Here is a 27,102-nt window from a genome sequence, read left to right on the forward strand (position 1 = left end):
GCAGGACCAAGCAAACCTAAACCATTCCTGACAGGTGTTTGTCCAACCTGTTCTTAAAAACCTCCAATGATGGGGAGCCACAACCTCACTTGCAAGCCTATTCCAGAGCTTAACTGCCCTTATAGTTGGAAAGTTTCTCCTAATATCTAACCTAAACCTTTCTTGCTGCAGATTAACCCCAGAATATTAGCCTTCCCCCCCGTTTTTTTTGCAACTGCATCACATTTTTGACTCACTGGATTTGTGATCCACTATAAACCCAGATCCTTTTCAGCAGTACTATCGCCTAGCTAGTTATTCCTCATTTTGTAGTTGTGCATTTGATTTTTCCAGCGTAATGTGGTACTTTGCACTTGTCTTGTTGATTTGCCTCTCCCCCACCACTGGTTGACACGACCCTTAGGTAACTGCTCTAAAAGTAGATTTTTAACCAGTTGTGCACCCCCCCTTATAGTAATTTCACCTAGATCACATTTCCTTAGTTTGCTTATGAGGATGTCGTGGGACAGTGTCAAAAGCCTTACTAAAATTAAGATATATCACATCTGCTGCTCTGTCCCAAGCCAGTATGCCAATGACCCTCAGTCAAAGATGTCAGTACACATCCTAAACACAATGTCCCACACTAGCTCACCCTTCTCTTGGGAATCCTTGGAAGATCAACATTTTTATGGCTGACCTGGAACAACGCTTCCTCAGCTCTCGTCCACTCACGCCCCTCTTCTACCTACGCTACATTGACAACATCTTCATCATCTGGACCCATGGGAAGGAGACTCTGGAAGAATTCCACCACGATTTCAACAGCTTCCACCCCACCATCAACCTCAGCCTGGACCAATCTACACAGGAGGTCCACTTCCTAGACACCACAGTACAAATAAGTAATGGCCACGTTAACACCACCCTATACCGAAAACCCACCGACCACTATGCCTACCTTCATGCCTCCAGCTTCCACCCTGGACACACCACACGATCCATCGTCTACAGCCAAGCACTGAGGTACAACCGCATCTGCTCCAACCCCTCAGACAGAGACCAACACCTACAAGATCTTCACCAAGCATTCTCAAAACTAAGATACCCGCACAAGGAAATAAGGAAACAAATCAACAGAGCCAGATGTGTACCCAGAAGCCTCCTGCTACAAGACAAGCCCAAGAAAGAAAGCAACAGAACTCCCCTGCCATCACCTACGGTCCTCAGCTTAAACCTCTCCAGTGCATCATCAGTGATCTACAACCCATCCTGGACAATGATCCCTCACTTTCACAGACCTTGGGAGGCAGGCCAGTCCTCGCCCACAGACAACCTGCCAACCTTAAGCATATTCTCACCAGCAACCACACACCGCACCATAACAACTCTAACTCAGGAACCAATCCATGCAACAAACCTCGATGCCAACTCTGCCCACATATCTACACCAACAACACCATCACAGGACCTAACCAGATCAGCTACAACATCAGCAGTTCATTCACCTGCACATCCACTAATGTTATATATGCCATCATGTGCCAGCAATGCCCCTCTGCTATGTACATTGGCCAAACTGAACAGTCACTACGTAAAAGGATAAATGGACACAAGTCAGATATCCGGAATGGCAATATACAAAAACCTGTAGGAGAACACTTCAACCTCCCTGGCCACACAATAGCAGATGTAAAGGTAGCCATCTTACAGCAAAAAAACTTCAGGACCGGACTCCAGAGAGAAACTGCTGAGCTTCAGTTCATTTGCAAATTTGACACCATCGGATCAGGATTAAACAAAGACTGAATGGCTAGCCAACTACAGAAGCAGTGTACCTCCCTTGGTGTTCACACTTCAACTGCTAGCAGAGGACCTCACCCTCCCTGATTGAACTAACCTCGTTATCTCCAGACTGATTCTTGCCAGCATATTTATACCTGCCCCTGGAAATTTCCATTACATGCATCCGACAAAGTGGGCATTCACCCATGAAAGCTTATGCTCCAATACATCTGTTAGTCTTAAAGGTGCCACAGGATTCTCTGTTGTGTTCCGTCAGGCAGGCAGACTCCTCCCCCTTCTTGCCTTCCCTGTCCCTGTGGCAGCTTCCTTCATCGTAATGCAGTGTAAAATGGCTCTCTCCTCCAGTTCCCCCCAGGAGTCCCTTTACAGACTCCTGCTATGGTCATCTGCTTCTTCTATTCTGCCCTTTGGTAACTTTCCACTTCCAGACCTGCCTCCCTTTAGCCAGAGGAGGAAGTTTCTTCTCCCAGCTAGAGCAAACCCATTGTCCCAAGGTGTTTTACTCTGAATAGACAATTGTTGAGTACTGATCACCCACCATTGTATCCATCCTGGCAGAGATGTAACACAACTGTGCTAATTCATGGTGGAGTCACATACATACAGGCTTTCCATTTCACAGTAATTTCATGGTACAATTTTTTTTAAAAAAATCCACTATTCAGAAGTGGTACAGACAGCACCCCAAATATCACAGATGGATAGGGAGGGTAATGACCTTTGAAAGAGCAAAGAAGCAGTAAAAAAAATCTTTGCTCCTTAGCTGAGTTGCGTGCAACAGCCCTCCTTCTCTATACCACAGAAAAATCATGAAAACATTTAAATAAACAAAAATGCCTCGCTTGTACATAGTGCTTGTGAGCAGTGGAGCTCAGTGCTTTCCATTAAATAAGAGGCAAAGTAACTAACGCTGCAACAGCTCATTGAGGAGACACAGTTTTAGTGCCAGTTTGAATCTCCCAGCTCTGCTAGCGGGAGAGAGGTTGCAGGAGGTAAGGTGACTTGTGTCAAGGTCACACAGTCAGCCAGTATCTGACTTCAAATTAGAATCTAGTACTTCCCGGTCTTTTCCTGTAAAGGAAAAATGCAGTGGTTCTGTATGAGGTCTCAGATAGATAAACATGTATTTACTAATTACAAATGGATATCAAATACATTTCCATGGCAGTTCTGAAATCACTGTCTGAGTTTTGGTATCGCTGTTCTGTGAACAGCACTGACTCGGCTGGAACCATCATTCTGACATTTCCCAAGCAGGGGGCTCTGTAATGATGCAAACTAGGGTTGAAGAGATCAGCTTGTCTATTCGCAAGCATGGGAAACCAGACCCTGATGTGCAGCGAGTTTTCTAAATAAGTATATATGGCTTGGTTAGACAGTCCTTGCTCAGACAAATTCAGCTTTGCTTAGGGATGGGAGCACAGAGGGCATGACGGGGCCCCTTTTAGCTAGTGGACCAAGAGTTATCGTAGTGTTGGGTTAACTGAGCTTTTTTAAATGATGCAACTTGCCTTACACTGCTTTAGATGCTCTAACTTCCAATGCTCCCTAATGGGGAACTTATCTTTTCTGCTTTACTTTCCTTACAAAGAAAATCTGCTCTTCCACAGTAATCACCCCAAAATGCTGTAATGTCATTAATGTGAGATGTTGTATTTTGGACACGTAGCAATTTTTATAAGGGTTTAGAAGCTTCAAATTGCCATCCTTGTGCCTCCCTGTTTCTCAATTTGCCTCTTATCATTGACCATCATACAGTGTTACCCTTCCTGGGCATAAGATATCAGATTGATCCTGAAACTGCTGTTGTCTTGCCCAGCAGCATAGTTGCACTCTAGCACAAGTGCACGTAGAGTGACAGAGGGGCCCAAGAAAGGTGGGAGGCCTAGTTCTCAACACTGAGCAGGAAGTCCACCAGCACCCTGCATGCTGAAACTGGTTGAAAAACAGAATTTCCATCCCATGAGATGTGCCGAGATTTGAGATAGTCTGATTTGTTGACCAAATTCAGATCTCGGAATGTGTGGTGCAATAAAATATTTCATTCTGACCATATCAAAACATTTTGTTAAGGTTGAAACGTTTGGGGTTTTATGTTATAAATAATACAAAAGCCAAAACAATAAAGGTGAAATGAAATGTTTTAGATATTTTTTTCATTGAAAATTTCAATTAAATTGATCTATTCCTGGAACACTTTTTGATTTTGTTAAAGCAGCATTTTCTGATGGAAAACTGGTCCACTGGACAGTTTTTCGACTAACTCTGTGTCCACCCACTCCCTTACTGACATGCACAGGATAAGAAATGGAGAGAGCATAGGCAGTAAATGGGTGTGTGAGCTGATATAGCTTAATGCATGATCTTCCTTGTGACAATGAGGTCCTTAGCTATGCTCTCCCTTCTTGGGAGTAACTGGATGGCTGTGCAACAAGGCTCCCACTATTGCAGGATCACGTTTGCCTGGACTCCTTAATTTGCTTCTCCTATTGTTCTGTGCAGGATTTAGCCTGTAATGCTTAGACTGTCTTTAGATTAGATTACTTTTTATATTGCATCACAGTTTTCATTTACATTTAAATTTATTATTCCTAATTTCTATTTAAAAGCAGAGAAAGGGCTAGGATTTATTGGAATCATTTTGTCTAATTATTTCATCTACCCTACAAATATGTCTGCTTATTTCTATGCTGCTCTTCTCCCACTGAAGTAATCTGTAAGGCCACTACTACCTTCTCCTCCTCTAAATCCCACATCTACTGATTTTTCCAAGGGGAAAAATTAGTGGGTTCTCTGCACCTACTGATAGCCAAGCTCCCCTCATCCCCTGCCTCACCTCCTCCTCCTCCCCCCTGAGCGCAACAGGTCCCCTCTTCTCCGCCTACCTCCCAGCGTTTCCTGCCCGCCCGCCGCCAAAGAGCTGTTTAGCAGTGTTAGCACGCTCTGGGAAGGGAGGGAGGGGGGGAAGGAATGTGGCACGCCCAGGGGATGAGGCAGGAAAGAGGCGGGGCCAGGGCGGGGATTTGGGGAAGGGTTTGGAATGGGGGCAGGGAAGGGGTGGGAAGAGGTGGGGCAAGAGTAGGGCCTCATGAAAGAGGTGGAGTGGGGGCGGAACCTGGGGTGGGGGCAGGAGGTCAAGCACCCACGGGAAAGTGGGGAAGTCGGCACCTATGAGAAAGTAGTGTTGAAAGTATGCAGCTCTGATAAATCTTGAGTTTGGTTTTGGTGGTGTATTTTGATGATTTATCAGAACTGCATACTTTCAACACTACTTTATAGTGCAGAATGTTGGGGAATGAGAAAGTATGATATGTCCAAACTGCCTTCATTCCATACAACCTGCCTCAGAAAAATCCTCTGTATCTTTTGGCCCAGAACAATCTCAAACCAAGATCTATTGACAATGACACAGTGCAGCCAAGAGGATCTGAGCACCATCATTGCCAGGAGGCGTTGGAGATGGATCGGTCATGTGCTTCGGATAGAAACTGATTCCATCACTGGAGTAGCAATAAGAGAGACACCTGAAGGCAAGTGAAAACGAGGCCACCCGAAAACAACATGGCGAAGAGCTGTGGAAGCCAAGCTGAAAAACCTGGAGCACAGCTGGGGAACCATTGACAGACTTGCCAGAAACAGACAGGAGTGGAGGAGCTTTGTCACTGCCCTAAACGCCAAAGGTGTAATAGGAACATGATGCTGATGATCTATGAGATATTACCCACCTGATATCAGCGAGGTACAGGGCAATTGAGGATACTTATCTGTAGTTTAAAAAATCATTGTATATTTGTTCATCTCCCCCCACTTTTTAGACTGGAAGTTCTTTGGGGAAGGGTCTGTCTTTCTATATATGGGAAGTACGTAGCACATTGTGGATTTTAACACCATCATCATGAAGGGGGAACTTTTTGGAGACAAAGGACAATTATGCAGCACCTAACTCCTTTTGAAAGTCAATGGGCATTGGGTGCCTATTTCCCATTTGTACCTCTAAAAGTTTCTGCCAGCCACCCCCAAAAGTTATATTGCCATTGTAGTGAAACATTAAATTGAAGATAGCTTCCAGTCTCTGTTCCTAGTTTTCTTACAAATGAAACAGGCAGTAAAAGGACCAATTTGAATACAAGACTTAAATAGGGCTCTATGGTACAGTTCAGCAAAAACATGGCACATTTTAAAAGTTTCTAGAGCCTCAAAAGGAACCGGAATGTTTGGTTTCCTTCAGTAACTATTTTTTCTTCCCGGTGAGAGAGTTTTTTAAAAGATCACTTATATGCAGTTTGAACAAAAATATGAATAAACAGCAGGTATCTTGTATACCATTTTATTAAGCAAGTTAACAAGAAGGGGAAGGGTTGATATGTTTCTGCAAACAAGTCCTGAGGCAGAGATCACAAGGTGAGCAAGGCACTCTGATACCATGGTGATAAGAGTGTTGTGAATAGCCAGTCAAATAGGTAAACACAATTGCTATGCAATAACAGCATTTCAGTTGATCAGCTCCATGAAGGAAGGTATTTTATTTTTCTTGCTGTAAAGCACTCAGAGCACCTTGACAGAGGGCCCTGTATAAACCCATTATTTCTAACATGCTGCCACACGGATGATGATGATTCCCCAGTTATGCACTGAGTGGTTCAGCTGTTTGCTTTCCTCCAAATTTAGGAACATCTGCTAGCTGCTGAGAATTTCCTCCTTCTCAGGCCCACCCACTGCCTGCTGTTTAAGGCGAGAATACCTCATGCCAGTATTCATATTCCTCTAAGGATCGTCTGCTGTCTCCAGGAGTATAGTGGTGAGGATTTCATCTACCATAAATGATTATTTCAGAAAGAGTAAATATTTGCTGGGAAAATTACCTTAGTCATTGTGTTTGCCTCAAGGGGAAACATCTGCTTGCTCAAGACATCTTTATTGGTTCAAAAGTTGGAAAAGCACCCCAAGTTAGTAGACAAATTTAATTGGCCAAATACTTCCCTGGTGTAACTTCACTGAGTTACAGCAGGACTAGATAGGTCTAGAGCAGTGGTTCCCAAACTGGGGTTCACAAAATGTTACAGGGGGTTCTCGGGGGGGGGGGGGGGGAATTCCCTAATGGTGGACAGAACTGTCCCTAGGGACTCCCGACAGCACGGGGCCAGTAGCCCGGGGCCCCTGGACTTCCAAGAGCTAAGCAGATCAAAGCAAGCATATCTATCACACTGAGGAGATTTAAACTTCAAGACTCCTTATAAAAAATGGAAAGGGAGGTGGGTATTTTTGGCTGTTTTTAAAATTAAATAGGCAGCTAGTATTGTTTTTAAAATTATTATGAAGAACAAGTTTAAGCTTTCTTGTAACGTCCGTTGTTTGCCTGAATTCGAGACCTGAATGCTTATGTACGAGGAACTCTTTGAGTTGGCTTCTTAAATATCTTCCTGCGGTTTCACATCTGATACTCCTGGATGAAACATAGGAGCCTTGTGTTATAACAGGCTTATTCAAAGAGATACAAGCTACGAAAGTGAGATCTTGGAAGAGTGTTGCCATTTTCATAATGTAATAATACTGTAATGATAAATAATAATTAATAATAGTGTGTAATAAGCACGTCATAAAAACAAATTTTATATTTCCAAGATCAATGCTTTTATAATTTATTCTCAAGTAAAGGAGAAAATCCCTGGAAATACTCATTTTTAGGAGGGGATTTGCGAGACTTGACATTTTAGTGAAAGAGGTTCACAGGTTGTTAAAGATTGGGAACCACTGGTCTAGAGGTTTCCTTAACTCTTAACAATTATTTCTTGTATAAGAATGAATCAGTGTTCATCTGGTGTCTAACTGGCTAATCCAAAAGCTAGTGGCAGGTGAGTGAAGATGTTGTTGCTCTGAGGAGAGTTGGCATTTTTTCAAAGGGACACTATTAAGGGCCCAAAAGCAAGCTATTCCGCTGGGTAGGAAAGATAGAAAATGTGGCAAAAGACCACCTTGGCTTAATGACGAGATCTTGCATGATCTAAAAAATAAAAAGGAGTCCTATAAAAATGGAAACTAGGACAGATTACAAAGGATGAATATAGGCAAACAACACAGGAACGCAGGGGCAAGCTTAGAAAGGCAAAGGCAAAAAATGAGCTCAAACTAGCTACAGGAATAAAGGGAAACAAGAAGACTTTTTATCAATACATTAGAAGCAAGAGGAAGACCAAGGATAGGGTAGGCCCACTGCTCAGTGATGAGGGAGAAAAAGTAACAGGAAATTTGGAAATGGCAGAGATGCTTAATGACTTCTTTGTTTCGGTCTTCACCGAGAAGTCCGAAGGAATGCCTAACATAGTGAATGCTAATGGGAAGGGGGTAGTTTTAGAAGATAAAATAAAAAAGTTAAAAATCACTTAGAAAAGTTAGATGCCTGCAAGTCACCAGGGCCTGATGAAATGCATCCTAGAATACTCAAGGAGCTAATAGAGGAGGCATCTGAGCCTCTAGCTATTATCTTTGGAAAATCATGGGAGACAGGAGAGATTCCAGAAGGCTGGAAAAGGGCAAATATAGTGCCCATCTATAAAAAGGGAAATAAAAACAACCCAGGAAACTACAGACCAGTTAGTTTAACTTCTGTGCTAGGGAAGATAATGGAGCAAGTAATTAAGGAAATCATCTGCAAACACTTGGAAGGTAGTAAGGTGACAGGGAATAGCCAGCATGGATTTGTAAAGAACAAATCATATCAAACCAATCTGATAGCTTTCTTTGATAGGATAACGAGTCTTGTGGATAAGGGAGAAGCGGTGGATGTGGTATACCTAGACTTTAGTAAGGCATTTGATATGGTCTCGCATGATATTCTTATCAATAAACTAGGCAAATACAGTTTAGATGGGGCTACTGTAAGGCGGGTGCATAACTGGCTAGATAACCATACTCAGAGAGTAGTTCTTAATGGTTCCCAATGCTGCTGGAAAGGTATAACAAGTGGGGTTCCGCAGGGCTCTGTTTTGGGACCGGCTCTGTTCAATATCTTCATCAACGACTTAGATATTGGCATAGAAAGTACACTTATTAAGTTTGCGGATGATACCAAACTGGGAGGGATTGCAACTGCTTTGGAGGACAGGGTCATAATTCAAAATGATCTGGACAAATTGGAGAAATGGTCTGAGGTAAACAGGATGAAGTTTAATAAAGACAAATGCAAAGTACTTCACTTAGGAAGGAACAATCAGTTTCACACATACAGAATGGGAAGAGACTGTCTAGGAAGGAGTACGGCAGAAAGGGATCTAGGGGTTATAGTGGACCACAAGCTAAATATGAGTCAACAGTGTGATGCTGTTGCAAAAAAAAGCAAACATGATTCTGGGATGATGCAGGTGTGTTGTGAGCAAGACACGAGAAGTCATTCTTCCGCTCTACTCTGCGCTGGCTAGGCCTCAATGGGAGTATTGTGTCCAGTTCTGCGCACCGCATTTCAAGAAGGATGTGGAGAAATTAGAGAGGGTCCAGAGAAGAGCAACAAGAATAATTAAAGGTCTTGAGAACATGACCTATGAAGGAAGGCTGAAATAATTGGGTTTGTTTAGTTTGGAAAAGAGAAGACTGAGAGGGGACATGATAGCAGTTTCCAGGTATCTAAAAGGGTGTCATAAGGAGGAGGCAGAAAATTGTTCACCTTAGCCTCTAAGGATAAAACAAGAAGCAATGGGCTTAAACTGCAGCAAGGGAGGTTTAGGTTGGACATTAGGAAAAAGTTCCTAACTGTCAGGGTGGTTAAACATTGGAATAAACTGCCTAGGGAAGTTGTGGAATCTCCATCTCTGGAGATATTTAAGAGTAGTTAGATAAATGTCTGTCAGAGATGGTCTAGACAGTATTTGGTCCTGCCATGAGGGCAGGGGACTGGACTCGATGACCTCTCGAGGTCCCTTCCAGTCCTAGAATCTATGACATTTTAGATTTTTCCAGCTGAAGAAAAATTCCGCAGTAGAAGCAAGAACGATGTCCATTCCTGAACACGTTTTTCTAGACTGTCTAGTTTCGGTCTTTTAGTACCCAAGTCTTTCTGAAAAATGTCAGCTTCCCATCTCTCTTTCTCTCTCTATACATACACACACACACACATATATAATGGAGCATTTTGATTTTCGGCTTTGCTCATGTTATATTGTCACAAAGAAGACTCAATTGAAAAAATAGACATCCTTCTCTGAAACAGCTGGTATAGGTTTATTTTCCATTTATATAAAAAGGGCCCTGTATCTATGGGAAACTTCCAATCAGGTGTTTGCTATTTGCAGATTTGAGCATTGGCAAGTACTGTATGCACATCATTAAATAAACTGGCATGTTTCCACTACCACAAGAGATAAATTAAATAGAGGATAAATTTAAACTTGGCACAGAGCTGTTTACCAATTTTTAAAAGCAGATTAAAGTTTCCGGCAAGAGGATTAACAATAACAGGGTGGCAGCTGGAAGAAATCAAGATTCCATTTTATCACATGCAACAGCTCCTATATTCTGTTACTATTCTTCATGCAGACCTCAACAGGAGGTACAGCTAGTCTTGGGCTTGGCCAAAGAGTAAACATGACATAGACGAGCTCATAGATATTTGCATTGCAACTAATTAGAAAATAGGGATATTGTACATTGGAATCTTAGAAGAATTATCCCTTCTAAAAGGACCATTCAAAAAATATTTTCTGGTATACTTTACTTTTAAGTAGATATATACTCTTAACTAAATACTGCCTATATTTTCAAACCTCAGTGCCTAGCTTTTAAATCCATGTTTAGGCTCCTAAATAGTTTTTCATTGTAGCTTTTTTTCTCTAGTAAAAAGGATAATTGATTTTCAATATCTGCTGCCTAAACGTGCCTAGTGATATTGTGCAAGCAATAAAACAAATATGGTCACACTGAAACGTAGAAACTGGAGCTGGAGGATGTGTTAAACCCTCTAAACTCGTGAGGAGAATTCCCTTATTATATTCCTAAATACTTTACCCAGTCTAGTTTGAAAATGCTCATTACACATTAGTCACTATTCCACAGGCTCAGAGATCTCACTGCTAGGGAATTTCCCCCTGATGTCGAGATTACATTTTATTTTGTACCCCTTCATCCCCTTACTAGGTATCTTCTCTTGGACTGTCCTAACTCACTGATTGTGAACATGTTTCATATTGTGGATCACTCATTAAGTCAGCCATTCTTTTTGGGGACTTGCCTGCTTCCAACCCCAATGTCACACTTTCCCTGTGGCACCTAGTGTGCTTTGTTACATGAAAAAGCCAAATGGAGAAAAATACTATTAATCAGATGTAGTACTTGTTGAAAGATGGGAAATTTCATAGAATTATTTGTTGGTTGATTTTTGTTGTTGTTGAATATTTGAGCAGCTCTATAAAACAACATTATAAACAGTTACTGGATTACCTTATCTCTCCAAATACAGCTCCTGCTTTCAGGGTAACCAGGACTTTTGTACCATCTGGGCCTCCAAGAACTTGAACTTCTCCCTGCTTGATGATGTACATCTCTCTGCCAATCTCTCCCTGGATGCAGAAACATCACACTTTGAGTGGAATAGTCTGACAAATGCCTCTTAACAGACCCTGTTTGTCATATGCATGTTTCCCACGGTTATGGGGAATAAGATCTAGATTGTGATACCTTTACTCACAGTGAGTAACAGCTGACTCCACAGGCAGTCTCATTGATTTTGAAGGGACTAGTTGTGGTGTAAGTCATTATGATCGTGGGGGTTGGATAAACCCTGCGGAAGCTGGTGGATGCATAACTGCTCACCCTTCATTCGGGATAAATGTAAGACAAGGAAGCACCAGACACAGCCACGAAAGTACTGGTAACGTGACTCTAAGAAACAGCAGAGAGCATGCTTTTGGGCTTAGTGCTGGCTAGAAAAAGGCTTGGAATTGTGAGCAAATAAAATGTCTCCTGCTGTTTGATTCCTACTGTGTTCAGGGAAACAGAACTTTGGGTAATATTGTTTGTAAATAAACAGGATGGCATTAAAGAATACTTGATTCCATCATCAATTTCTCCTCCTAACGGAAATAACCCACAAGATCCTTGGATAACTGCTCAGGTCAAAAGGGGTAACAGCATGTGTATCACAACCTAGCCCCGAGTGGATGAGGTAGGTCAGTGGTTCCCAAACTTGTTCTGCCGCTTGTGCAGGGAAAGCCCCTGGCATGCTGGGATGGTTTGTTTACCTGCTGCGTCTGCAGGTTTGGCCGATCGTGGCTCCCAGTAGCCGCGGTTCGCCACTCCAGGCCAATGGGAGCTGCTGGAAGTGGCGCAGGCCGAGGGACGTACTGGCCGCCGCTTCCAGCAGCTCCCATTGGCCTGGAGCAGCGAACCATGGCCACTGGGAGCCACGATCGGCCGAACCTGCGGACGAGGCAGGTAATCAAACTGGCCCGGCCCGCCAGGGGCTTTCCCTGCACAAGCGGTGGAACAAGTTTGGGAACCACTGAGGCAGATAATTACCATGGTGTTTTAGTTGGCACTAGCATGAACTAATTCTGAAGGGATCTGATGTGACTTGATATATTAACTTTAATGTATCTAAGAAGAGTCGTACACTGTGTATGTAAAAGTACTTCAGCATTTTTAATTTTTTTCTAATGATCATTTCCATAATTTAAAAGGAAAATCAAGAATAATTAACCAATCAAAGCTTCTGCTGTCTCTTGCATATTTACCAGTGAATTTGAGCCTTTGCTAGCTGCTTAATTAGCATCCAAAATGAAGTAGATTTTACCTGGATACGAAGGATTGACAGATTGTATATGTGACAAATTCTAGCCATACTGAAGTCATCTAGTGGGCTAAAGTGTAGCATGATAGAATAATATAGGACATTTACATGTTTTATATGTTCAAAGGGCTTTACAAACATTAACTTAACAATCCTCACACAACATCCCTGTAAGCGAGGTGAATAAATATTCCCATTTTACAGATGGGAAACTGAGGAAGAGAAGTGAAGTGACTTCAGTAAAGCCATACAAAGCAGTCAGTGGCAGAGCCAGGACTGAAATATTCAGGGTTTGATTCCTAGCCCTCTGCTCTGCTCATTCCTCCAGCCCACACTGCCATTAGAGCGAACTGAGCAGGGGTGGGCCAGTGTTTCTGTATTTGCGACTCTTATCTACCCAACTATGTCCTTTCTTTACAATTCTATATTCAGTTCCAATTACAGCTGCAGCTTTGAATTAATGTGTCATTATTGGCCATGATATATTTTATTAGAGCAACACAAAAGCCTTGCGCTTTTAGTAAGCCATTTACTAAACACTGTGCTTGGGTAAAGCAATATATTTATTTCTAGGGTTTCGTTGCTGAGGAAGATCACCTGAATCTAATTGCAGGATCAAGGCTTTAATCTATTATTATTTTATTATTTGTACTACAGTAGAGCCTAGAAATGGTAGCCATGGATCAGGACCCCATTGTGCTAGCTGCTGTACAGACACAGAACAAAAAGGCAGTCCCCTGCCCCAAAGAGCTTACAATCTACGTAAAGCAATATATGTAAAATTGTACAGATGTGACTGTATCCCTTCCCACCCACCCGACCACCTTACATTACCTGGTGCCTAAGGTCCCAGTTCTGCAGTGAGCACCACATGGGCAGGCCTACTGACCTGAGCCTTCAAAACTTGTACATAAAGTTAAGATTTTGTTACGTTTATTTTTAGTAAAAGTCACAGATAGGTTGTAGGCACTAAACAAAAATTCACAGAAGCCCTGACCTGTCTGTGACTTTTACTAAAAATAATGGAGGGAGGGAGGGTTGGTGGGGGGGAAGGAATGACACCTGGATCCCCATGGGGGGGACTGACAGAACCACAGCCATGGGCGGCACAGCTCCGGCTCCAGATCCTGCCCATGTTGCAGGGCAGGGGCACACAGCCACAACTCCAGCCCCAGCTAAAGCCACAGAGGGAGAAGGTAGGGGTGCACAGCTCTGACTCCAGCCCTGGCAGAAGCTGTGGGGGGAAGGGGACACAGAGCCCCCACCAACCCTCACTGAAGCTGCGGGTCAGGGGCGCACAGCCCCGGTTCTTGCTGCAGCTGCGAGGAGAGTCACACAGCCCCGGCTCTGGACAAAGCTGCGGGTTGGGGATGCACAGCCCTGGCTCTGCTCCCACTGCTGACAGCTGAAGCCAAAGTCACAGAGGTCCAGTAAAGTCACAGAATCCATGACTTCCCTGACCTCCGTGACAAAGTCGTATCCTTACTTATTACTCCTGGGGGAATTCTGTGCCAACAAATTAAACATTCTGCAAAATTCTGCGTATTTTATTTGTCAAAATAATGCAATATAATCACACCAGTGTCACGTATTTTGTTAATTTATTTAAACTACCTTAACTACCTTAACAGGAAAAAAAAATCAATAACTGTTCAGCATTTCCTAAACACATGAAAATTAAGTCACAAATACTTGATAACTAATACCCTGCATTTCAGTTATAATCCTGGATTTTCATTTAAATTACATTACAGAACACCAAAATAAAAGTGAAGTAGAATGTCGCTCTAAATTGCTCAGACTTTCACACATGAAAGTCATACAGGTTTGCTAATCATTGTCCTCCATTTTTTTTAAATGGGTAAGTAAAATAGATCCTGAGCTGTGATCTAACCCTATTGTGCCACCCTGGCACAGGAAGAAAGCCAGAAAGCACATAGATCTTCCTAGCTGAGGATTCCCTTACTGTCACAATAAGGGTCCTTTATACCACTCTGGCAATGTAAAGGAGCCTTAAAACTTTTATAGGTATTTTAGGCTCCTGTGGGAATTGACTAAGAATGGGAACAATTCACTGACAATGGGAACATTAGCAGCCTGCCTGCTTAGTTGTTACATTTCTGTTCTGCCTCAGCAACAGAGCCTGCCTCACACAACCCTACCCATCCAAGCTGGAGACACCCCAACAGCATGGGAGAGAGAGTGAGTATCTCTCGCTGGTTCACATACAGGCAGGTGCCCAGCCCCGCCCCCTTAAGGTCTCTCCAAAGACGCTGAATCAACAGGACTGCACACAATGCAGAGAGTTAATCATGACTTTGCATCTTTGCAGCATCTAGAGCTTAAATTGTAAGCTCTTTGGGGCAAGGACTTTGTCTTCCTATGGGTTTGTACAGCACCTAGCACAATGGGGCCTGAGTCTAATTGGAGTTTCAGAGCACTACTGCCATATAAGTGCTAAATAACCACAACTGGTAAAACACATGCAATGTTTAATTTGAGCACTTGCAACATCTCAGATGAAGATCTGTAGTCTGTTTGCGTGTGCATACATGCAAAAGTTTTGAACTTCTAACTTCTGCAACACGCTATATCCATTTTAAATATTCAAACTTAATGATGTGTGTCAACAGATAACTTGTGTTTGTACAAAGCAGTTTCCCAGGCTACCAACATTTTATGTTTGATAATATAAATAATAAAATCCATATTGTCTTGTTCCAGCTTGAAACCTGAGAACACATTATTATTACTACTCAGTATATCATAATTATTTTTAAAATATGTAATTCACCCAGGATTAATTTTCTTTAAAGTATACCCTTGACCTATAGCTGAACTTTTGTGCTAATATGTTCATTATTTTTACATTTGAAAAACAAATAGTCAAGCTCACCTTTTTGCAGACAAAGTCACCAGGTAAATACACAATGGATTTCAGTCTCAGCAGCATGTCGTAAATCATTTGAGTATCACACCCCTGTTAAAAATAATTAGAATTTTGCTATACTTGTGCAGTACTTGAAATGATTACTGAGAGGTTTGTACTAGAAAGCAAGAGATAGCAATACAGGAATGTATTGAGCTAATGCTTCAGGTACTGAGTATGGATTTAAAGCATCATAAAGGTCAATTTCGAGGGTAGAGAGAATGCTGGAGGAACTATTTGGGTACCTTTAAGGCCCTTATCATGATATTAACTGAGTGCCTCAACCTCTATCTTCTCTGTGTTTTGAAAGAATAGTCTTTCTACCTGTGAGATGTCTGTATATGTATGTGACTCTTGTGCTGGTCTAATTAAATGTGTTCAATACTATGGTTAAAGCTGTGGGCCAGATTTCTGGTGCATTATTGCTCAGGTGGTATAAAAAGGCGCCACCATATGGTTGTTTTTAAGCAAACATGGCTCCTTGTCCGATACAATAGATTTAAAATGATGAGTGCAATGTTACTAAGCGGCTTTAAACAACGTTTATGGGTGAGGGGGAAGCACTGGGTCAGATTCTGCTATTGGGACAAACCTCTAGTGCTGTAGTGTCTTCAGAAGCTACAGGAATGTTCTGACATCAGCTACAGAGATTTGTACCAGCAAAGGATCTGGCCTGATCTATTTAACCTCTCTCATAATTTCCCATGACAAATGAATTAGGACTAAAACTATTGTGTGTCATGACTTTTCCTTATGATTTTTTATTAATCCCATGGCAAAGACCCAACCTTAACAATCATTTATTACATATGTCCATGAGACAACTATAACTACTTATAGTAATAATCATTAGAAAGTCCATTTGCACACAGTTATCAAACAGTAATATCCAGAGTGTCACAGTTATTTACCTATACCTGGAACAGGTAAGAACTGTGACCTCTCACGTAGCACTGGGTACAAGTGGGCAAATGACACTTCCTAGGGAAGATTATTTTTCCTGCTACCTCATCCTTCTGCCCCCTTGGCTTTCTTATACCCCCAAACTGACATGCAGACTACACCACCATTTGCCACCTCTGAATCTGGCGGATAATGTCAGTGTAACTGCACTAAAATAACAACACAGTATCACTCAAACTTTTTTGGCTTCTGCATTGGATGAAGAGACAGGCACTTGGCTCAATCCAACCATGAGCTTCCATTCACTTGGCAACCTCTTGACCTTATTTTGCCTTTAATATAACTAATGAAAAAAATGTCCTAAATACTGCAACATGTGCAAAACTAGATTTTATAGCTCACAAGAACAACATGTTGCTCCGTTCTCCTTTAAAACTACTTGCTTTGAATAGGTCAACTTTATTGACAATGGCAAAGTTCACATCAATTGCAATGGCTAACTGCATTTTGGTTGGCATCTGCTCCAGTAATTCTGATTCATCTGTAAGAGAGAAAAAAAGACCCCAAAATTCCTAATTACAAAGTGGAAATGCAAAGGAAGAAGGAAAAAGAGCAGCAGCAAGGGAATTTTAAAAAAATCAAAATGAATCTTTCCCTTGTACAGAAGAATAGCCTAATAGAGTTAAATCTAACATACATGAGATCTAACAGAGGAATATTCTTTCAGACTAACAAATTGTGCAATAAATTAAACTGCTTCTTCAGAATTCCAAGCAGAACATATTACAGATGGATAAACATATGAAAACCCCTTGGTTATTTTTAGACTCCAATTATTTTATATATAGAAAAGAGAATTCCCAAACTGTAGCTATTGTATTACAACAGGTGCTAATCCTGGGTTTAATCTAATTTCCAAATATTCAAGGTAGCCTTGGAACTACATATGACGACTACCATAAATGAAGACTTGCTGTGCTGCTAGAAGTTCAGGTTAGTGATCCGTCTTTAGACACTACACTTTTACTGCATGAAAGTACAATATGTAATAATTCAAAACCTCTTAGAAAACACTTAAATCCACTGACACCAGTACAGATTTTTCTCTTAATAATATGTGTGTTTCTGAAGGCCCTACAAAACAGCACATTGGGTTGGCTTTTTTGACGCTAGTTAACTAGTGTGTGTCTCTCTCACCCACCCCTAGACCATTCAGAAGAGATCAAATGAGATCCATGTATTCCTTGGATCTAAATAGAACATTTCTGCTGTGAGTCAGTGTGTGAGCAGATATGGTATAGTTTGAGAGTCATCTTACCCAGCATTCCTTGAGAGTCCCATGTGTATTCGTACCACCTTCGAACACGATTCTGAACTACTTTTGGAATTGTATAGGTGTTCATGTAAGAGACGGTGTTATCCATGTTGGCACGGTAATAATTCTGTCCTGCTGTAGCTGCTCCAATTACATCCCGCATCTGCAAATATCAGTTATTACTACAAACACTTTTCAGTGTTAACAGTCTCCGTTTTTAAGTGATTAGTCATTTTGCAAACACAAACACTTTGCTTTGTTAATACACCTCTACCTCGATATAATGCAACCTGATAGAACACTAATTCGGATATAACGTGGTAAAGCAGCGCTCCGGGGGGGCGGGGCTGTGCACTCCAGTGGATCAAAGCAAGTTCAATATAACGCAGTTTCATCTATAATGCGGTAAGATTTTTTGGCTCCCGAGGACAGCGTTATATCGAGGTAGAGGTGTATAATTGTATATGGTATAATGTACCATTAGTGGTAATGAATGGATTGAAACTAAGTTGCATTAAATAGTTGTGTTTTCACCTGTTTTTATTTTTTATTTTAGAGGGACATTGACAACTTAATGTAGCCATGTTAAAAGTAGTTTCACATACCATAGCTACCCCTAAATGCCCCTGCCAGTATTTGTGATTTTTATATTTTTCTATTTTAAACATACTTTTCTCTTTCATGTTTCAGAGTTAAAGTGAAAAATACAGTCTAATGCATAAATTAAACAAAGTGTAAATCTTCCAGTTATAGGAAATCTGTGCTATTTGTAAGTAAAATATTTTCAGATGGAAGCATGATTTTTAAATTGAAGGTCTTCCTTTAAAATGCAATAATTAGGCCCCACTTTGCTTGGCATGCAATGGCAAATCAGAACTGAAGTTAAAAATGTAACACCAGTTGATGCCACTAGACGTAAGAGTTTGTCAGTGTTTCCCTCGTTAGATATTTTTTGATCAGTCATAAAAATCAGTGTTCAGCCCAAGTTGATCTTGAAGGTCTTAGCACAAAAGCACAGTTTAACATTTCTACAAAAAGAGTCACATCTCTTTTCAAAAATTTAAATGCATTAATGTCTGAAAACACCCTATTCTCTAGGTACAGTTACATTTTTGATAGAAGGTTCAAATATCATTGTGATGACCAATTACTAATATGATTGTGGGCTAAATTCTGCTGTCACGCTGGTCGAGGTCTGGAGGAACTCTACTGAGCTCAATAGGAATTACCGTATATAGCCCAAGACCCCCACACTCTCCCCATCCCATCCCTTCCCACCTTATCTGGGGAGGGCCAGAGGAGGATGTCTCTGGCCTGGCTGGAGCTGCTCCGGCGGGCCAGGCAGTGCGGCCACAGCCTGTTCTGGGGGGCGGGACTGAGCGGCACGGCTGCAGCCTGCCAGCCCCGGAGCTGCAGCTGCTTCGGAGGCTGGGGGGAGAGCAGCGTGGCTAGAAGCGGAGAGACTCTGGCCCCGCCTCTTTCCTTCTCTGCTGGCTGTGCTGCCTCTCCTTGCTCCCTCTCTATACCCGTTCATAAGCCGACCCCCTTCTCTGGTGCTTCCCTTTTTTACTAAAAAAATTCTGCTTATGGACGAGTATATACGGTACTCTGGATTTACACCAACGTAACAAAGAAGAACTTGTCAAGTACCTTTAAACCTCTTTGAAAACACAGAAGTTATCCACTGACTGAATATTCACGTATCTTTTCACTTATCTATATTTAGGCCTTGATCCTTCAATTGACTCTGGACTGGTGGAGCGGTCCATTTGCACAGAGTCAACTGCAGGACTGGGGCTTTAATAAGGGACCTAGGTTAGATGAAAAAAATATTAGGTTTGCAAACTAGATACCCAAAGATTTGGCTGTTTGGCCAGAATTTCTTCAAGTTTATCTAATCATCAGGCTAGAAATCTTATATGAAGAGGTGCGCTGCTGCTATTTCCAGTGTTTGCTGGATGCACAGGCATAGTCTGTTTCTTGATATTTTAGTATTTCTTTTCCCACTCCTTGTGTTACCAGGAAGTTAGAGGTATACACCCTGTTATTTACTTGAGACTTACAGACTTCTTTTACTTGATTTGCTGAACTTTTTCAAATCTTGTGGTCAATAGAAATACAATTAAATGCAACAGTTCCTGTGTTTGCCTTTTCATTTGAGCTCCCCATCATACAGGGATTTCTGCAAGAGTCCAGTAGGACTCACTGCCACATGTAGGAACTGTAACTGTTGTTCTTCTGCAGCCAGGAAAGTTCTTTTCAAACCTTTGGATATGAAATGTAACTCCAGTAGTTAGGTCGGAAAAAAACTTTTGTTGCTGCCTATTACTTTGGAAATTTTGCAGATTTTTCTCTCAAAACTGGATGCAAATGAATTGAAAACAAGAACACTGATTTAATCTTACCCACAGGTTATCATGTGCCAAATTTGCAGCTGTAACATATGGCAGACAGTAAATCCCTCATTTCACGGAGTTCTTAGGACTTCAATGGGTAGTGATCAACGGCTTCTCAATGGGTAGTGATCAACGACTCAATATCTAGTTGGCAACCGGTATTAAGCAGAGTGCCCCAAGGGTCTGTCCTGGGACTGGTTTTATTCAACATCTTCATTAATGATCTGGATTATGGAATGGATTGGACCTCCAGCAAGTTTGTGGATGACACTAAACTAGGGGGAGAGGTAGATACGCTGGAGAATAGGGATAGGGTCCAGAGTGACCTAGGATTGGGCTAAAATAAATCTGATGAGGTTCAACAAGGACAAGTGCACAGTCCTGCACTTAGGACAGAAGAATCTCATACACTGCTATCAGCTGGGGACCGACTGGCTAGGCGCCAATTTTTCAGAAAAGAACCTGGGGATTACAGTGGATGAGAAGCTGGATATGAGTCAACAGTGTGCCCTTATTCCCCTCTATTTGGCTCTGGTGAGGCCACATCTGGAGTAGTGCATCCAGTTTTGAGCCCCCCACTACAGAAAGGGCAAATTGGACAAATTGTAGAGAGTCCGGCGGAGGGCAACGAAAATGATTAGGGGGCTGGGGCACAAGACTTATGAGGAGAGGCTGAGGGAACTGGGCTCATTTAGTCTGCAGAAGAGAAGAGTGAGGGGAGATTTGATAGCAGCCTTCAACTATCTGAAGGGGGGTTCCAAAAAGGATGGAGCTAGGCAGATGACCGAACAAGGAGCAATGGTCTCAAGTTGCAGTGGAGGAGGTCTAGGTTGGATATTAGGAAAAACTATTTCACTAGGAGGGTGGTGAAACACTGGAATGGGTTACCTAGGGAAGTAGTGGACTCTCCATCCTTGGAGGTATTTAAGGCCCTGGCTGGGAAGATTTAGTTGGGGTTGGTCCTGCTTTGAGCAGGGGGTTGGACTAGATGTCCTCCTGAGGTCTCTTCCAAACCTTATCTTCTATGATTCTATGAAAACTTTGTAAAATCAGGGGGAATACTAAATAACCTGCAGATACATCAGTATTGAGTGCAGTGTTGTACCATTCATGTTTTTAAGAGTGATAACACTTAAATGCAATCAGGGCTGCTCAGGGGGCCAAGGAGGATAGGGAAAGGGGCAGTTTGCCCAGGGCCCTCTATTTCAGAGGACTTCCAAACCTGACTGACAGTGTGACCTGGCAGATGGGGTCGCAGCGCCACTCATGGAAATTTGGCAGCTGGGCTAAGCCTGAGAAGCGCTGCAAGCCTATCCATCAGGTTGCAATGCCAGGAGTGGGGAGCCAGGCCTAGCCCCACGAGACAGGAGCTGAGCCACCACTGCAAACTGTGTGCGGTGTGGTCTTGCTTTCCAATCCACCTCCCGCCCCTCCCCGGAGCTTCCCCTCAGTGGTTCTATTTAGGAAGGGTGGGAGCAATCAGTTCCAGATTTTGCCATAGGCCCCCCAAACCCTCTGTGCATCCCTGATTGCAATTAACAGCAAGTGCAATTCATTAATGTCTAAAGATAAATCCAAAAATGGATATTAAAATTATAGTGTAGCAGTGCTGAGTGACCCAACAGAGATTACTCTCCCAGGCCATGAGTGGACCAAGGCATTTCACGTAAGCCAGTTTCATAAATTTGTGAGCTCTGATACTGTAATCTGAGCCATATGGGCAGACCTCCCTGTAGAGTTCCACCAGACAGGTCCAACTGCAGGATTGAAGCTATGGCCTCCAAAATTGGGGTCCACTGTAAATTACGAAGGGCCATATGTGGAACTACGACCATAGATAAATACATCTGTCAGAAAAATATATACAATGGAGACTCAAAAGAGTCCTTGAACTTTTTTGATCTTCTGCTTCAAACTTTTCTGTATTATGTATATGAATGGGACCATAAAGAGTACATTGTATTTACACGGCAGTAATTTACACAACTGTATATTTAGCGATTAATTCATTTGTTTACCTGACCAATTAAGCTGGAGAACACAAAGACACCCGTGAAAAAATTCAGTAGCTGAAAGATTATCTCAAAGAGGGTTTGCGGTTCCGCAAGACCACCAATGGTAATTAAAGTGCGCACTGCCCAGTAGTAACACCTCAGATACCTGGGGATACACACAGCAAACATTTTATTGACTTCAATGGGACTATTCACATATTTAAAGTTATGTATGTGTTTTGCTATTTTAAGTCCAGGGGGCTTAGCATCTTCCAGAAACAAGCCCTGTGACGCCTTTCAGCTTAAAAGCTCTCTAAGGCTTTACAAATAATTGCCCAGTCCTACAAACCCTTAGGCCTTGGCTACACTTACCAGCTAGTTCGACGGCTGGAAATCGAAGTTCTGGGTTCGACTTATCGCGTCTAGTCTGGACGCGATAAGTCGAACCCGGAAGTGCTTGCCGTCGACTGCGGTACTCCAGCTCGGCGAGAGGAGTACCGCGGAGTCGACGGGGGAGCCTGCCTGCCGCGTGTGGACCAAGGTAAGTTCGAACTAAGGTACTTCGACTTCAGCTACGTTATTCACGTAGCTGAAGTTGCGTACCTTAGTTCGAATTGGGGGGGGGTAGTGTAGACCAAGCCTTAATAATGGGAGCAGACCCAATAAAGCCCCAAATTAGGTGCATACAGAAAATACAGCAGCTACTTACCAGTGCCCAGTAATTCTATATGACAGTTTAGGACAATAGCTACTTGAAACTGCCAGGGAGGATTTTAGGCAGGCAGAATGCAGTTATCCTTGATGTAAATACCATGGTGATAAGGGCACAATTAAAACCTTGCTAAATAGATTGAAGTCAGGTCTACACTAGCAGCACGTTGCATGTATAACTACACTGATAAACTAAATTAGCAAAGAACTCCTACTGTGGATGCAGCTTATACCAGCAAAACTGGACTTTTGCTGGCCCAGTTAATTTTAGCTTTCCTCCCGCTGAGTGAAATAAGTTATATCAGTGTCACATTCCGATGTGCAACCCAGACCAGTGGGGAGCTGTGTCACCAACTGCCTTGCAACCTTGAACCTCTCACAAACAGCATTCAAGTCATACCCTAAGAGTCTATGTATTGCTGTAGCCTTCGAGCAGCACTCCAGTCACACTCTGGCTTCCACCAGCCTTGGCTACCACTTGCAAGGTGGCCCCAACACACTCCCAGTCCTGAATTTTCTCTAAAACTGTCCAGCCCTCTCCCTGGGCAGTTCTGATATTAAAGGTCCATTGCCCCTGTAAGGGGTCAATATTCAACAGTTTGCTATTTCAACTGGAGTACCCTAACATTTCAGTTTAAACACAACACTGGATTAGTTTTGATTAAAAAATAAAACAGGTTTATATAACTACAAAGAGATTTTAAGTGAGTATAGGTATAAGGTATTAAAGTCAGAAATGGTTAAAGGTGAACTGAAGATAAAACACTTTCTAGTAGCTACAACTTGACTTGGTTCAAGCTAAAATCCTTATCACATGTTCTCTGCAACATTGCTGACCAAATTCTCAAGTCAGCATGTGCCACCAAATTCAAAAGGCTAGTTCCTTTGTCTTCTTAGGTGAGAGAGGGAGAGAAAGAAAGAGAAATGGGGGAGTTTTTGCCCCTCACTTTTATAGTTCTATCTCCCTTTGAAATGCATTTTTCTGAGGTTACCCCTAGATAAAGTTCCTTCCTCTGTGAGGATGGAGACAAGGAGTCTTGTGGTGAAAGAAGTTCCATGTTGTTATTTACTAAAATGCAGCGCAATCTGTTCCTGCCCCGCTTTGTTGCCAAAGAACGGCCACTTGACCAGTAATTGCCAATCAACTTTGATGACACCTGGCTAGAGGCATCAGCTTGTCTTTTGTCTTTGAGAAACAGGTTTAGCCCTCCCCAGACTTGTCTGATAAACACATTTCAGTCATAATTTCAGCTTATGCTCAAATCATTATATATAATGTGGCTACACACATTTCACCATATTATAGACCCATGAGCTATTAGTTCTCAAATGATATCTCACAAGGCATATTTTGCACAAAGATTATTACAATAGCGTGTAGGGTGTGAATACAGGGGTGCATTCAGTCGCAACCAGCAAAAGTGCAGTTTTGCTATTTTAACTATGTTTATGTGAGCAGCTTTTTGCCACCACAGCTATGTCAGTGATAAATTGCACCTCATCACAGCCTGGCTGACATAGCTATGTCAGCAAAAGTTTGAAGTATAGACCTGGCCTGAGATTAGAAATTAGCTAAAACACCAGTGCTAACTCCCTCACTTTTGCCAAAAGTGCATTGGGATGTTTAAGAATCACAGCAGAACATTAACTCTGTTTTAAATGACATTTGAAAGATGGCACTGCAAATAGCACTACATCATCCTAATACTAAAATGGGATTAATTAGATTTTTAAACCAGTTCATCGTTTTAGTGAAAGTGATAGTGTTCCTTGCTCTTATGAGCTAAGGTATTTTTAAAGAGGTAATTGAGTCTTTAAAAAATACTTTTCATCCCTAGTAAAATCACTAATTAATATTTATAATGGAGCATTCTGAATGTCTTGACAATCAAATTTTAGATCCTTTTCAGATTATTAGAGTTGTTCATTTTCCCTAACTGTACAATAAACTCTTCGATTTTGTGTATGATTGCATTTTACATACTTTTTTTTAAAGATTTATTAACATTTTATTAAATTTAGAAAGAAACTTAATAGGCAGTACAAATAACTTGAGGTCTCAATCCTGAAAATAGATGCTCCAGTGCATATCCTTTCTGTCTGCCTTGAGTCCTGAAACCACTGACCTGTTTGCAGGATTGCGACCTAAGTTTTAATTTACTCTTATCACATATATCCTTAGAGGGGTAATGCCATTAATATACTGTATAGATGACAGTACAATTTGAGATCTATGAAGTGGTAGTTTTTTATATAAATTCTGTGACAGCTGAATGAAGGGCTACTTCCAACAGGCAATTCCCTGTTTTAAACCACTTGATATACCTAATGTTTTCAGTATGCTTTTATTTGACCTTTTAGTTAAAGGGCAACCTGTGATAAGCAATCGATTTTTTGCTGATCCCTTGGGTGGTCACGTTAGGCTGGCTTCACTATAATGTGATTTAGTAATTATCACTTTTACCACAATTATCCACTTGCAGACTTTAACAGCTAGAATTGTCATTTTTCATTAACAATTCTGACACTGAAAATGCAGATCTGTTAATACTTGAAACTAATCCCGTCCCTTGTCCCCTCTCCCCAATATTGTAGTTATAACATGGACATCTAGATTAAACCCCTGTATTGTTCACAGAGTTCCACAAATTCAGCATCCTTCCAGCAAAGTCTGTGTAACCCACATCTAGTGGCACCAAGACCACTTAGAGAGAGAGATAAAATGAGTCTGCTCTGCAGCCTTAGCGAATAGCCAGTTGGCTTTTAGCTCATGCGGTAGAGGCTCATGCACTAAGCTCCAGAGGTCCCTGGTTTGATTCTGGTGACCGGGGTCTGTCGGAGTACATCTGCACAAGTAGTAGCTCTGTTTCCCATGGGTCTGTGGTCAGGTAAATGTAAATAGTGAGGAAAGGTTATGTTTCTGTTTTGCACGTATCACAGCTTTTAGGGTGAAAGGACATTCCTAGCTCATTTGGAACGCCATAAGGAGTAGGTTAGTTAATGCCTAAAAAGATATCCTGTCTTCACTGGACATAACTGAGAATACTGTGCTGGTCCTGAGCTACAGCCTTAAGAACTTAAAAGTAATAAAGGAAACGGTGCTACTTCTGAACAAGTGGCCTCGGAAATTCAGAGTGAGTAAGATGTAGCATTGGCTTTTGGCGTGATGACTTCAGCATGATAGAGATTATAACACTGATTCTGGTCTATGTCTCTGAGGATGTCTGGAAAACAGATGATACAATGTGAGTGCTATATAGATAGCAGCCGGAGGAACTTCAGGGGTTGGTCTAATACTGTGTATGTATCTACCTGAAAAGCAAGTGTATGTTTTAAAAATAATCTGTTCATTACTAGCGATACGTTTAGTGCAGTGCATACAGTACTTCTGTGGTCTCAGTTCACACAGATACTTTTTACAGCATGAGTCATATGCTGCTCACTATATGTCAGACACAAGTTTTATGTTTTCCCCATTTATTCAGTTTATTGTTTTTCCTTTAATCTGAACTAAGAATTCAGAAATATAAGGTCACTCTGCCAAGAAAAAAAAAAAAGGAAAAAAGAAGAAGAAAATGTAAAAACAAGGAGCCAAAAAAGATAGATTCCAAATGCTATGGTATTAGCAGCTCTGCTTCCTGCTAGCTAATTATATCTTGAAATCATCACTGCTTGTCAAACAGCAAACTGGATAGCTGAAAAAATTAATGTTAAACCAAAGTAGAGACAAGAGTGGGATTTTCCCTTTACATAATATAGACAGTATGTTTAGCCCTCAGGCAATCAAACCATCAGATTTTTCCCTAAAATACGGAACACAAGTAAAAACAATCATAAACAATGCAAACAAGATAACTCTATGCAAATGGGAATATTTCTCTTTCATAAAAATTCATTTCAGAATACAACAAACTGTTTGCATGGCTTTGGTTAAAATAGTCAAAGTTTGATGTGTATGAAGGATAGCATAACTGAAAATGGTCTTCAAGTTTTAAGCTGGTACTTGTGCATCCATTTCATTCAAGAAGACTTAGGTCTTCCATATTAGAGTCCTCCAAAAATACAACCCAGACAAAGCAAGGATAGTAAAGTGGTGGGTAAGTTCTGGCCTTCTAATGTCTCCAATCCTGAAGCTTCTTTCCCTTAAATTGCTTTTTGTCTGTTGACCAATAGCTTGCTGACCTCAGCCACTAAACAGGTGTGCTATATACATTTAAATAAAAAAGGAAAAAGCAGAAAGCCCATGAAAGTCAAGTTCTCAGACTGAAGGACAAAGCTGAACTAGCTAGAGGACA

General features: G+C 41.7%; 1 protein-coding gene across 1 annotated transcript in view; it reads right to left on the minus strand.

Annotated features, from left to right (window-relative positions):
* CNGB3 (cyclic nucleotide gated channel subunit beta 3) overlaps positions 1-27,102 on the minus strand; it is a 128,452-nt gene that overhangs the window by 6,291 nt on the left and 95,059 nt on the right. Inside the window, exons 11-15 of the mRNA XM_034759582.1 lie at positions 22,121-22,262; positions 17,710-17,869; positions 16,835-16,932; positions 15,456-15,539; positions 11,212-11,330 (exon numbers count right to left, since the gene is read on the minus strand). Of these exons, the coding sequence (XP_034615473.1) occupies positions 11,212-11,330; positions 15,456-15,539; positions 16,835-16,932; positions 17,710-17,869; positions 22,121-22,262 (603 nt within the window). The remainder of the gene's footprint in view (positions 1-11,211; positions 11,331-15,455; positions 15,540-16,834; positions 16,933-17,709; positions 17,870-22,120; positions 22,263-27,102) is intronic.

The sequence above is a fragment of the Trachemys scripta genome, chromosome 2, assembly GCF_013100865.1.
Source record: "Trachemys scripta elegans isolate TJP31775 chromosome 2, CAS_Tse_1.0, whole genome shotgun sequence".
Classification (NCBI taxonomy): Eukaryota; Metazoa; Chordata; order Testudines; family Emydidae; genus Trachemys; species Trachemys scripta.